Source organism: Sinocyclocheilus rhinocerous, unplaced genomic scaffold (assembly GCF_001515625.1).
Source record: "Sinocyclocheilus rhinocerous isolate Xijiao unplaced genomic scaffold, SAMN03320098_v1.1 scaffold1868, whole genome shotgun sequence".
Taxonomy (NCBI): Eukaryota; Metazoa; Chordata; class Actinopteri; order Cypriniformes; family Cyprinidae; genus Sinocyclocheilus; species Sinocyclocheilus rhinocerous.
The window spans coordinates 220407-234443 of record NW_015661949.1 but is presented as its reverse complement, the minus strand read 5'-3'; the positions used below and the strand labels follow the sequence as shown (position 1 = coordinate 234443).

The window sequence follows — 14037 nt, the reverse complement described above, 5'->3', positions numbered from 1 at the left end:
ACAGGCACAAGAAATAATCCAGTCTACACTAAATGGGTCGCAAATTGACAAATCTGACAGTTGAATGTTGTTAATTTGGCTAACCAATAGGTTTATCATTTACACGGTCCATCCTTGAAAATAACTTTCACAGCATGCACTATACAGCAAACCATAATGAAATGACTCCTTACAATAGCTAACACTAATAAACTCCTGCTGTTGGAGAGCTATATTGCTATCCATTGGTTAAATAAAATATCTTCCCTGTTGAGTAAGAAACAAGCCATGGGTCAGTTCTCTCCAGGTCTAAAAAAGGCCAAGCCTACTTTTTTTTTTTTTTTGCTGTTTTGCATGTTTCATCATGGTCATGATTATTATATATATTTCTCACTCGTTGTGACAACAAACTCTTAGCTTTACACCATAGGGCCTACATGCACCAGAGTAGCCGGAGCTACTCTCTTTTTATGGATATGACTTCGACTTGCATGAATGAATGATTGTAATCAATTTCCCGCAAAATCTGTCCCAACAACTCTAAAATGTAAATAATTATTAATTTCAACATTTAAAGCAAACACAATGGTCTTTAGCTTGGTGAAAGTAAAAAAATGCTAATTCTCTCTCTGCCAGCAGGTGGCGCTTATGGAACAGCAGCGATATAGCATTTAGCTGTTGTAAACAAAGCAAATTGTTTTACCACTGTTAACAAAGCAGCGCTGTGCTTATGAACACTACAATAATGTGCATTATACAGATGTAAGATGATAAGAAAATGCAATCGAAACATTTCTGAAGACAGTCAGTTCTTCTCAAAGATACATTCATATTAGCCCCCACCCCCAATTCAATATTTAGGATTTTCTTCGAACATTTCCAGTTTTGCGGACAGTGATCTTCCTGTGCCTGTACAGTGTTTTCTCTGCTAGCGCATCTATTCACATGTCTCTGGCCTCTGTTAAGGCCCTGTTTATAAACTTCGTAATATTTCCACATATTTCTAAATGTAAATCATTTCAGAAAAATATTTTTATATCTAAAAATACATCAATAAAATTCTTTTATAATTCAATGTCCATAATATTGTGGGTCTCAATGTCCAGTATAGCAAAGCAAATTGTACACTATACTGTAAAACTGATACATTTTTGTAGAATTCCTCCTGCAAATCTTCACCAAAACTGAAATTATGTCTGACAAAATATCCATTTGACAATTTAAAACACCTTGCCTTTAACAGCAACAGTGGCCATCTCAGAAATGCATAGACTATGTTTTGACATTCAACTTGATGTCTGTTTAGAAAAAAAGCCAAATTTGTGGATTGTGGCACAGAAGACTGAGCTGGTTTTTGAAAGGTTGCAGGTTTGAATGATCCAACAGCCATCATCAATACAGCCTTTAACAAGACTCAATATAGCATTGTCCAGAAATATTGTTTCTTTGTTTGCTATTAAGTTTTTAATGATTTTTTACATTATTATTATAATCATTTAGCTTTGTGCTTCTAACATTGATATTCAAAATAGATAACATTTATTATATGAATATTAAACATAATTTTTTTTCTCAGAAGAATTATCTGATTTCTTTAAAAAACAACATATTTGCACTAGATATAAAAATAATCACAAGCTTTTTGTATTTCATATACTGTACATAACAATTATTTGTTATGTAACTTTTTTTTCCTTTATGGTCTGAGTGGCACACATTTCTTGGGTGTTTCTTGATTCCAAAGATATTAGTTTTTGGGTGTGTAGTATTATTCATTAATTAGACACTAATTTGTCAGACTCAAAGAATAAAATGTCCATTTCTTTGTCAATTTCTTAACAGTCATGTTCAGTTGTATACATGGTCCATTTGTTTAAGCGGCTGTAGATGGGAGTGTCATCGATCTCTCTGTACATGTAAACCCCAGTGACGCGGTTCCACTCCAGTCTAGGAATGACGCTCTTGATTCCCTTGCAGTCTGCTAGAAGCTGCTTCTCCTGATTTTCCAAGGCCACAAAGCCAAAGAAACTCTTGACATTTTCAGCCGCATGGTATTTAGCATGTACTTCAGCCGTACGCTGGAAAAGAGCTTGTTCGCTGGAGCAGTACTGGGACCAGTATGCCTCCTGCTGATAGCCAAGCGGAGAGCAGCAGTTTTTCAGACAGAGGAGCAGAAAGACAGCGAGAGAGATGATTCCCACCAGCAACCAGCCCAAAAGCTAGATGAAGAAGGGGAAAAAATGAAGTTTGTACATATCAGAAGTGTTGATGCAATTAGGGACTGTAACAACACTATGAAAAATGACAAGTACCTGGGATTCATACTTTAGCTTGCGTTCAACCTCTCCCGAGTAGTTCATAAATAGAGCAGGTACATCTTTACATGGAAACCGGGCCATGATCTCTGGACCAGGTGTAGTTAAAAATATGTTGTCCAAAGATGAGGGGTTCATGAACTCACTGAAAGCACAGACATACGCCTCTCCTCTCAGGAGGGAAATTACAGTCCAGGTGACAGGGGCAACGACTGCTCTGCCCACAATGGAGCCCAGCAGAGCAAAAGCAGCAGTCACCGAAAATTTCATGCATCTTCTGGTCCGACACTCTGACACAATGTCCCAGGTATTTCGATTGAGCATCACCCCAATAACAAAGAAAGCCAGGGCTGGTACACCAATGGCAGCCAGGCCGTACAGGTAATTCTTCTTTGGTAAACATGGACAGTTGAAAGCTAAGATGTTGTATGCTGTCTGACCAACCACTGTTCCTAAACCAATGAGGCCATTGAAGACCATGACATCCTTACTCTTGAAGTAAAGTGCTATAAATTTGATGTATTCTGAGAGGAAAGCAGACATCTTATTTTAATATAGGTGTATTTCTCTTTCTCCGTTGCTTTTTCGCTGACGATGATTATTGTCTCTGTAAATGAACCCTAAAACCTGACAAAGACAGATGTGCAAGTAAGTCCTTTATGGTTGACGCAGTTATACATAAAAAGAGGGGCAAAACAAAAACAGCTTCATTATACAATTTCTAAATTAATGATGTAGTCGTACATTCAGTTCATATAAAAGCAATTAATTGGACAGAGTTTCCTCAAGCCTCTATGTGCCACTCAAATTAATTACCAAAAACCAAATATCAACTGAAAAATCAAAAAAAATCTGAAATGAAGACTTACATTTCATCGCCAGGGAGTACAAATGGTCTTGCTGAACATCCACAGAGTTTTAAAAATATGTACAAGCAGAAGCAGATCGTAAAAACAAAACAAAAACCTGTCTGTATGTAGCTGTGTTTGTTGTGATCAAGAAGTGAGATCATTCCCTCGCTCTGTCTGTTATGTACATACAGCAGTGAATCACCAACAGCAATTACAATCTGGTTTCAGCCCCAGTGGAACTAACAAGCATTTAACTAAAACAGGTTGGGCTAAAGTAAATGACAAAGATCAGACACATGCGCAAAAAAACAAACAAACATCTTTCTCTCTCTCTCTACATATAAATGTCATTCAAAGTATTGTTCAAAATGCCTCCTGAGAGAGACCCAGTAAAAATGGATATGACAGTGGTTACAGTTACATTTTTTGCATGTCTCAATTATCTGACACTCCTTTCGCAGGTCTTGGAATTAAACTAGGTGTGTTTAATTAGGGAGACATACAAAATAGGAACATTGAAGTGCACAGAACATCTTGGAATGAAGAGATCATCGCGGACATGAAACGGATTCCCCATGGCAGGCCACAGGAGAGTAAATGAGTTCTGAAGTGACACTGATTGAGGTTCTTAACCTTTTTGACTACATCCACTGTCCAAAATAATATTCAAAGCCAATTTACAGAAATTGGGATAGTGTCCATACATAAAATAAGTAACTAGGCCTAGTTACAAATTTAAATAATTACATTTAGAATTTCCTAAATTTAGGGGTAAATTAAACAACAAATGTATTGATTTTTGTTTGTTTTACCTTATTCTAAAATTATTTTTGTCTTATTTTAAAACATTTGAATTCATCTTGAGGCCCTCTTGTAAGTTTGCTAAAGCTTCCTATAGGGCCCTGGAACCCAAAAATCCACTGCTTTAAGATAAAATCATATAGGTAATCAATTATGAGTTAGTAATAAATACTGCTGCTCATGGGCGTCGCTAGGCCATTTTTAGGGGGGCTATAGCTATTAATCAAACATTTAAATATATATATATATAAAAAAAAATTTCTCATGGGCGTCGCTAGAGGGGGGCTAGGGGGGCTATAGCTATTAATCAAACATTTAAATATATATATATATAAAAAAAATTTTTTTATTATTATTATTATTATTAGGCTATTATTATTATTATACCCTCACTGGGGGCTGAGCCCCCCTAAAATGAAAACCCTAGAATCGCCCCTGCTGCTGCTTTAAACTGAAGAGCATAACTAAATATTTTTGCAAGTGAAACTTGAGCTTAAGACCACCAGGTGGTGTAAACTCAAAAGTCTGGCCTACTAAACAAGCTATACAGTTGCAAACTGCTGTGGCAGCTTCTGTTGGACAATAATATTGTCTGTGACTGTGGGAAACATAATTTACGATGTGATAAACTACTTAGCAGCCATAGCAACTTGCTGTTAGTGGGCGAGGCTAAATACTGTAAAAATTACCTCCGGAGTGACGTTAGCAGCTGCTGATATGTCCTTGATATCCTATGACTGATTACATTAACAAACTCCTCCTGAATTTAACTTTTAGCTATAACTTAATTTTAGTAAACCTTAATTTGTTGCATAAAAAGTAGATAAAAAGAGTGACATTCCTTATTAATATCGTCATCGTCATTATATTATTGTTGTCATATTGGTCACACCTGCATGTTGCTTTGCGTTATCACAGAAAAGCCCATATTATCCTATTATTTATGTTCTCATTTATTTATAGTAACAAACAACACGTTTACAACAGTGACTCGATTGAATGACTACTGAGTCTCAGGAGGATATTAAATAAGAAATGGCATGCAATAAATATAAATGAGATCTTGACAGTGAGTACTGCTATACCAGACTAAGATTAAACCATGAAGTCAGACTTTGGAGTAGTATGCCACAGCTGTGTTTTTCATAGGTGTGTGAGTATAGTGCTCATCTGAGAGGGTGAGTGTATCCAAGTGTGCATGTCCATTCATATTCATATTTTGAGTGTGTTTGTTCAGGAATAGTGCGGGTTTACATGTATGCCAGTTCCACAGGACTTTATTCATGTCTTCTTCTTTACGGATCCCAAGAATCTTCTCCTCGTCACTCTTCTGGTTTTCCCCATCATCATCTTTGTTGCCTTTCCCTTTCTTTGTGGGTAGCTGGAACTGTGGAACAATTTCACCACTGATACTCTCGAAGTATTGCTGTATGCAGACCTTAGCAAAGCTCTTGGCGTGCTCTTTGCATGTTTCGTCGAATAGTTTGCGCTCTGTATCAATGTAGTGTGACCAATACTTGGTTTTAAGAAAAGCGGCTTGTGTAAAACAAGGTCTTATCGCCCTTATCAAGAAGGCTGCTATAGTTATTACCATTAAAAAGGTCCATCCACAGGCCTAAAAAAAAACATTGCAACAGGTTAATTTAAAAATAAAACAATATATCGTTTGATATATTTTATAATATATAGCCTAGCCTAGTTTATAGGCCCATAGGTTACATATTATCAAACTGAATGTCATAGCCATCATTTCTCATCTATAGGCCTAATACTTTTTAAATCCCTGGTCTATAGTTTACCTGGGTTCATAATTAATCCTGGACCTGTCGTGTTTTAGTAGCTAACCTCTTGTAGGCTATCTGTGAAAATTTGTTTTCAAATCGTATGAAACGCACAAACACAAAAATAAATTTTAATTTCTTCTCAAATGCTTGTCTCTCCACGCGTTTGACGTTTTCATTTTCTCTCAGCGCGTCGAAGTTTCTATAAGCGTATGAATATTTAATGAGGTAAGCACTAAGCATTTTATGGTTGGTTGTTTGTTGATAAACAACTTTAGCACCGCATCCCTTCACGCTTGACAGTATAATAACAACCCAGGTGCGTGCTACAGTCTTTTAAAATTACGTTTGCCAAATTTTACAAAAGGACAAATATTGCTTTACCCAGCGTTAATAGTAGGCTAATAGGTAAGATAATTTAGAAACCCCCATTTCATCATTACGTTGTGCAATAATGTCATTACCTGTGACAAACAGCGAATGTACCTAGTGGCTGCTTCTCTGGAAATAATCTCATGCCCATCAAATACGTCTTTGCATGGAATCCTTGCTTGTAATTTCAGAAGCTCCTTTTCGGATAAGCTTTGATGGCTCTCGTTGAGGAACTCAGATAAATCCGTCGTGGCGCTGAAAGCACACAAAAAGCTCTTGCCATCCATTAAAGTCACGGCGACCCATACAGTTGGAGCGATGAGAGCGCGCTGCGTCATGGAGCTGAACATGTAGCGCAAAACCGCCGGATCTTTCCTGCGTTTTCCAACCGGTCTCTTCCATTCCTCAGTTAACACTGATATGTTGTTGTTAAGTACATATCCAAGTAAAAAGAACCATATTGGCGGAACGATTAGAATGCCGGTTCCATACGCATAATTGTAGTCTGGAAGACAAGGACAGGTGAACTCAAAAGAGGAATACATCTGAGCACTTGCCAGAGCCATGATCCCACAGATGCCATTCATGAACGACTCTTGGTTGGCTTGCAAAAACTGGACCATAATTCGAAACTTATCCATTTTTAAAAAGTCAGTTCACCTTTTAGAGCAAAATAGTAGATCAAATTAGTGCAGTTGAGCAATAAGGAATGATAAATCTTATTATAATAATCAAAGACTTATTCTATCTTGTCAGAGAGAAAAGAGAGCAAGACTGCTGGAGCAGAGTTGAGTCCAAAGTGAACAAAGGTTCACCAGGTCGCTTTAATGCATGGATGCACATGAGTGACAGGCCCCTCCTTTAGAGGCTCTAACACGTCCTCAACTAAATAGTTGGGTGTGATTTTTGTCCTCGCATTGTCCAGTGCTTAAACTGTTTACTGTCAAGTATAATACATAACTACAAGCCAAAATATTCCTTACTCAAAAGGTGAAGGCAAAAGTACATTTCAAAACATGGACTACCAACACAGAACGCAGTGGACTAACTGCCATGCAGCTAAGATGATAAACATATTTTTATTAATCAATATTATTAATAAATATACATACACAATATACACAGACAAATACATATACAACATATTTTTTCAGGTGTTGCCAGGGTTCTGTAGTCATTTGCATCCAAGCCATATCCATGAGGTTGTTGTGTAATGTGTGTGGAAAGAGACATGCAAAAATACACAAACTAAATCCCAGCATATTCAAATGCACCAGCATGCAAGCGCTTGAGGAAGGTTAAAACAAGGCTTTCTGAACTGACAATAATCTGATAGTAACATTACAATTCAAAAATGTTTTGTTCTACATTCTATGCAGATGAAAAATTCTCCATCCAGGCATCATTGCACCAGGCCTGGAGGGCTCATTGCAACATTGATGAAGACAGAAATTATACATTATTATATATCCATTGCACCCGGCATGCAAGCTTTTTAAGATTTGCTTCTGAATTAACATTAATTAGTCAATTAGTTCTCAAATTATTACATTTCTAGGGTCAACATTTTTCATTATCTTTATTAATATTTCATGAACATGTCACTTATTACATTAATTCTAGTTTAAGAGGTATGATCTTTTTTCCCCTCAGTTTTACACTTCAGAGAACAATGCCTTTCCATTGATATCTTCCCAAGTGATACAAACTTTGGGCTTATAGGCCATCCTGGTCACGTCCAGCTCTGGTTTACACTCGTACCAGGTTTGCAGCAAGTGATCCACCTGATCTTGTCTGGTTATACCATGCAGACGCTCCTCTTCTTCCTCTTCATATTCATTATGGATTGTGCTGGGTCTGAATGCACTTGAGAGGGGCATTCTCACAGTCACGTCTTCTCGCATACTCTCAAAGAACTGCACCACACATTTTCTGGCAAAATCTCTGGCATGAAGGACACAGGTCTCATCGAAGAGCTTCTGCTCAATGTCCAGGTAATTGCTCCAGTAGCGTGTCTGCAGAAAAGTGGCGTGATTGAAGCAAGGCTTTAGGACACGACCCACAGCGCCCAAAAAAATGAAGAAGAGGAGGATCGACCAGCCTATTGCCTTTGAGAAGAAGATCAATTGTACAAGAAGAATAGATGAATCATCTGGTTATGCAAAGCATGAAAGGATTTTAACCACCTACAGATTTGCTAAAGGTCTGCTCCTATCAACTTTGTACAGCTCAATCTTACTTAGCAGCTATCAAGTCAAAAATGGCATTGACATCACGGTTCTTTGACTAAAGACAATGTAAGCATTGAAAAAATGCACCAAAAAATGTGAGAAAACCCATTCACCTGAGAGTAACAACGCACATAGCGTGAGACAGCTTTCCGAAAACTGCTGTTTTTGAAGATGACATCCTCTTTGCAAGGCACCTTAGCCATGATCTTGATCAATTCTAGGCCAGTGCTGTTTGGTATTCCTGTAAAATATTTAGGGTCTACATTCATACTAAATGCGCAGATGAAACATTTTCCATCCAAGAGTGTCATCAGAATCCAGACCATGGGGGCCAGAAAGGAACGTTGCAACATCGATGACAGCAAAAATCTAGGAGAAGGATAATATAAGTGTTTTGGTAGCACTTTATTTTACAGTCCTGTTCCTCATGTACATACTGTACTTATTAATGTAATTACAATAACTAGGTAATAACTGTACTAACCCTGAACCTACCCCTAAACCTAACCCTACCCCCATTTAGTTACCTTAGTACTTTCTTAGGTAAGTACATTTAAAGTACATATAAGTACTAATTAATATTAGTATTAACATTAATATAAATAATAAATGAGTAGCCTAATATTATGAATATTATTTAGCTTCAAACTTACTTTACCACTGCTGGATTTTTTGTCCTCTTGCCCAGGGGTCTGACCCACTCTTCCATCAGCACCCCAGTATGACGATTCACTAACACTCCCAAAAGGAACAATATAATTGGAGGGACGAACATGACCCCTAGTGCGTACATCTTATTGTATTGCGGTAAACAGGGGCAGTTGAAATCAAAACTTGTATACAACTTGACGCTTATCAGTGACAATATTATACAGATACCATTGGAGATGGACTCAGAATTTGACTGGAAATATTGCAGAACCAACTTTAAACGATCCATTAATTAGTTTAGGTTATCGCTATAAGAGGCTGCAGATAAGAGGCTACTTATCTGGTATTCGACCGCCAAATACGCTGTTCAAATCTGCGCTGTTCAAGTCTGCGAAAAAGACAAACGAAAAAAAAAACTCACTTGAGAAATTGTTAACTTAATTTTAAAGTAATTGTATGGATCACGTTTATGAATGTTTCACAGATATTTAGGCATCTCGCGAGCTCTGCCTGCTGAAGTGTGATGGGTTCACCTGTAGGGCACGCGCGCCTGCTTCTTTGGCCACACCCAAATGTGCGCACGAATACCTGACTTTAAAACGAGTTAAAACTCGCTTAACAGATTCATGATGTGTATGCTTTCTTCCCTTTGAGTAGTCGGATGGTGTAAAATATTTCATATTTACATTTTTCATATTTTTCTCAAAGCGCTCCTCCCGTGACCCTAAATAATAGGCTATAATCGGTTTGGAGAATGGATGTAACTTTTGTCTCAATAATTACCGCATAGCGTGACCCTCAGGAAAATAACGTTAAATGAAAGTTCAAAATGATCCTATAAACGAATGATTGCTTTGGGGTTATTTGACAAACTCTCATATCAAAGTATTATTGTTAGGTGTATTGTGTATAATAGACTACTGAACTTTGGTGAGGTAGCGACCTCGTGTGGGTATTTGTCGTCCGCCTAGTAGTCACTACGCAGCTGCACATTTTTCAAGAGCCGAAAAGAAAAGAAGAGAACAAAATGTACAACAAAAAGAACAACGTTGTCGAAAAAACTCATTTGAATACCGCCGTTTGTAGATTACGCAGCTGCACATTTTTCAAGAGCCGAAAAGAAAAGAAGAGAACAACAAAATGTACAACAAAAAGAACAACGTTGTCGAAAAACCTAATTTGAATACCGCCGTTTGTAGATATTACTCTCGTCATATATCATATGATGCTTCAACAGGGCTTTACATTTATTTTTGTAATTGCGTGTACATCCACAGTTAACACTATAGGCACATGAAATTCACTGTCAGTATAACTTGTGAAAACTTACCTTTTTGCTAAAAAAAAAGTTAATGTTTTCATCACCCCCAGAGTGCGTGTGTGCGTGTGACATGATGTTGACTCAAGAGCGGGACTGACCCACGTGCTTTTTATAGAGGAGCGAAAACGGCCCAATTGGTCACTTCCTGGATGTGAGAGCAGACGAGGAAACAGAGTAACGGTAGGCTACTGCAGCGCTTTTACTTGTGACGGTTCAGTATCGTTCTGAAACAATGAACAACGCTGGACTTTAACTCTTGGATTACAGTGTAAATGACTATTCTATTCTTGGTCTAAAACAAAGACTCAGCGCGAGTAGTGGCCATCTGTTGTTTCATAGATTATTCAAGACACCGTAACAGCTCTGATTAAAATGAAAAAATTAAAGTTTTGTAAACCACAGGAGTTAAAACACCTTCGAAGACGTCGTTAAGAAAATACGCAATTGTGTCGATTAAAAAGAGAAGTTGTTAGATGCTCTGCCTTTAAGTCGTTAGTTTATTGCGTCACCGCCCACTACACGATTCACTCGCCCTGTTGCTGATAAACTTACTATTGACTTTCAGTCACGCGTAAACAAATATTTCCTCTGTAATAGTGTGTAACTATTTGTAGATTTCTCTCTGTTTAATGAGTAAATTGTTGTTGTTGTCTATAGCCTACGCCGCCCTTTATTGTTTGTAGACTGTGGGAATCTTTGCAGCGCCACACAAATTTCTAAATTATCGTCTTTACTGGAGCTCATCCATTATTAGTCAACTACCCATCATTATGCACTCTATTTAAAAACTTTTTTTTGTTGTTATTTTGTTGCTGTTTAACTTGGGATATGGTGCAGTTCCACATAGACTTTAATTTGTTTTATGTAGGCTACACTAATAAAAAAAGGACCTAAACAATATAAGTAGTAGAACATTGAAACGCCTTCTTTCAGCTGGAAAAGGGGGAGGTGGTTAACCTTCAGAAAACTTGTTGAGATCAAAGCAAAATTTCAGCCATTCAATTATTTTCTTTTTATTCTCTATGTGGTTTAATTTACAAAAATGTTTAAATGCAGTTTAAACTGAAATGTTTGAAAAGAAAAAAAAATGGCCAAACCGTTCAAATGTATTAAAAGATCCATTTTTGTTTTGTACATTTTTTCTTATAATAACTTAAGTAGTACGGTTAATCTTGACGAAGTCTATAAACAGAAAATAAGACTGAATGAGAATATTTGCTTGCCTTCTCATCATGGTGTATAAAGAGTCCAAATAAGTCACACAACTGATAAATAAAATTAGATGAGTACATTTTTACTACTATGAATTGCATATCACTTCAAATGATTGACAAAAGTTATGTCTCTAATGCTTAAAAAAAAAATCACACGACAACAAAGTGCACCGTATTCATGGAATGTGCCAGTAGCTAGTAGATTGTATAAATAAGGAATTTTATCTGCCTCATTCCAAGAATCACTCAGACTCCAAGTGCCACACTATAAATAAACCAATCATGTAACGTCCTCCACAGTGTATATAAGATTCCTTCCAAAGCGTCAGTCAAAGCAAAATGACAAAATACTTTAAAAAGAGATGAGATGGTACCAGTTTTTTTTTTATCCAAACCTCAAGTTAACAGATCAACAGATTTTTTTTCCCTGATATAATTTTTTGTTTATTCTTGTTTTCAGTACAGTAGATACTTTTATCTGGATACAGTTATCTTGCTGGTTTAATTTACGATATTTAACAGAGGTTATCTGACTTCCTTCCCGAGTGCAGGAGTTCAAAAATAACCACTCTGAAGAATGACATGTTTTCACGAAAGTTAGAAGATGCATTTCCTTTCAAGAAGCTCACATTAATCGAGAAATGTGTTTTTTCCTAGACGCACAGTGAAGGATGCAAGGTGCTATTGTACGAGTTTGCATGGTGGTAGTAGCCGCTATCCTCAACCACCCGCTGCTCTTCCCTAATGAAAACACCACCATCCCTGAGCAAGATGACGAGCTCCTGACCCGGATGAAGGAGCACCAGGAGAAGCTGGAGGCCGAACAGAAGCGCCTGGAACAGGAGATCTCACAAACAGAAACAGCTCTGATTGATGATGATCAGGACAGTTACAGCTGGTACTTTTGGAGCACTCTCTGCCTAGTCATTTTCTTAACAATTGAGGTGTGCAGGCAGGATATGATCCCTATTGAAATGCCAGACTCCATGGAAGATGAAGTTGGAGATTCCAGTGCCGAATATCTCAGCGCCAAGACTGTAGCCCTAGATAAAGGTGTCCTAAGTAACTTCTGCAAGACCCGCTTCCATCCTTTCATCCACGAGAGCAGGAGAGTGCGAGAGTTTATCGAGGGCTTTGCGGATGATCTGCTCGAGGCTTTGAGAAGTGTTTGCGATCGAGATTCTGACCTGGAAGTCGAGGACTTTGTTGGCATAGGCAGCATGTTTGAGTCCTGGAGGGTGTCTAAACCTCCTACATGTGACCTCATTGTGCCTTTTGCTCCTCCACGGCCATTCAGGTTCCAGTTTCAGCTCGGGTGCGACCCCTCCACTGAAATTCCACTGGATTTGCAAGGATGTGGAAGGATTAAACTAATAAAACCAGGTGGAAATGGCACAGACTGTCTTTGTGGCTCAACCAATCTGGGTGATGATATGCTGTGTCTGCTTCACAATAGAAATGAGAGTGAAAGGCTTGAGGAACACACACTGGTGGAGCTCCTCTGTGAGAAGAACACCTCGTATTTGTCGAAAGATCAGATCATGAGATGGTTCCAGATCTCAGTGAGCAAAGCATGGGGCCAGATCTCTCATAAGTACGATTTTGAGCTGGCATTTCGAAACCTAGACTTCCCTGGAGCTCTGAAAATCAGATTTAGGTCTGGAAAGACCGTCACTCTTAACATTACCCCTGCCGTTCAGTTTGAGGACACGGATGCTTACCTCATCTCTCATTTCCCATCTGACACTAGTAACTCCTCAGACATTCACTGGCAACTCTCACTAACTGTTTATGAAAAGAACCTGCTTAAACATCTAGCAAAACGACTTCCTACTAATTCGTGTCATGTTCACTGTCTTCAGATAGTTTCTTTCTTGCACAAAAAGCAGACAGCTTTGACTGGGAGAAGCGCCTTTTCTAATTACCATATAAAGACAGCGCTTTTGCATCTGCTGTTGAGTAAACGTCCTGCGATGTGGCAGCCGCAGAATCTCGATCACAGATTACGAGATCTGCTCAGCTTCCTGCAGCAAAGCCTGGAGGAAAAGAGACTCTATCACATTGTTGTTGGGAACCCTAGCATCCCAGTGGAAATTCTGGTTCCCAAAATAATCCGTACTGCAGAACCGATAAACCTGTTTAGGCCTCTTGTATTGCAGAGGCACGTATATGCCAAAATGGAGGAGCATTTTCAAGAGATGGTTAAAAATACCTCTGTGCTTGTTCAAGAATATAGCCCTCACTTTTCGAATGGTTACGTGAGACATGAATTTAGCTCAACAGACCAGACATAGACTTACTCACTGCTCTGGCTTTGAGTGCAGGCCAGGGGATTTTTACAGTCTAATTACGTGATGACGTTATGCACCTCAAATGTAAACAACATGTTAAGCACTGACTGTTTCTGATGCTATGATGATATTTGGGTGTTTCTTTAACTATGGGCATTTGTTTTGTCCCAGGGGCCAAATTTTAACTTTTAAATTTTTGTTATACGTAGGTCATGTTAAAGCGGTCTTGT

The 14037-nt window shown here is 38.2% G+C and overlaps 4 protein-coding genes across 6 annotated transcripts; 1 reads left to right on the top strand and 3 right to left on the bottom strand.

Moving 5' to 3' along the window:
• Positions 1 to 1814: 1814 nt before the first annotated feature.
• LOC107726934 (calcium homeostasis modulator protein 2-like) lies at positions 1815 to 2837 on the bottom strand. Its single transcript, XM_016536629.1, has 2 exons — positions 2292 to 2837; positions 1815 to 2198 (listed from the first exon to the last, which is right to left on the bottom strand). Exons 1-2 carry the CDS (start codon positions 2835 to 2837, stop codon positions 1815 to 1817), a joined length of 930 nt encoding a protein of 309 aa, XP_016392115.1.
• A 2097-nt stretch (positions 2838 to 4934) lies between these two features.
• On the bottom strand, positions 4935 to 6740 carry calhm1a (calcium homeostasis modulator 1a). Its single transcript, XM_016536660.1, has 2 exons — positions 6192 to 6740; positions 4935 to 5561 (listed from the first exon to the last, which is right to left on the bottom strand). The coding sequence occupies exons 1-2, from the start codon at positions 6738 to 6740 to the stop codon at positions 5055 to 5057; spliced, it is 1056 nt and encodes a 351-aa protein (XP_016392146.1). The 3' UTR covers positions 4935 to 5054.
• A 453-nt stretch (positions 6741 to 7193) lies between these two features.
• Positions 7194 to 9485, bottom strand: LOC107726959 (calcium homeostasis modulator protein 3-like). The gene is made up of 3 exons (XM_016536661.1): positions 8984 to 9485; positions 8444 to 8699; positions 7194 to 8207 (listed from the first exon to the last, which is right to left on the bottom strand). The coding sequence occupies exons 1-3, from the start codon at positions 9268 to 9270 to the stop codon at positions 7755 to 7757; spliced, it is 996 nt and encodes a 331-aa protein (XP_016392147.1). The 5' UTR covers positions 9271 to 9485; the 3' UTR covers positions 7194 to 7754.
• An 886-nt stretch (positions 9486 to 10371) lies between these two features.
• On the top strand, positions 10372 to 13980 carry itprip (inositol 1,4,5-trisphosphate receptor interacting protein). 3 transcript variants are annotated; one of them, XM_016536659.1, is made up of 2 exons: positions 10372 to 10482; positions 12174 to 13980. In XM_016536659.1, exon 2 carries the CDS (start codon positions 12188 to 12190, stop codon positions 13808 to 13810), a length of 1623 nt encoding a protein of 540 aa, XP_016392145.1. In that variant the 5' UTR covers positions 10372 to 10482; positions 12174 to 12187; the 3' UTR covers positions 13811 to 13980. The 3 variants fall into 3 exon arrangements, with proteins under 3 accessions (XP_016392145.1, XP_016392144.1, XP_016392143.1); XM_016536658.1 differs by having other exon boundaries at positions 10372 to 10570; XM_016536657.1 differs by having other exon boundaries at positions 10372 to 10570; positions 12063 to 13980.
• Positions 13981 to 14037: the final 57 nt, after the last annotated feature.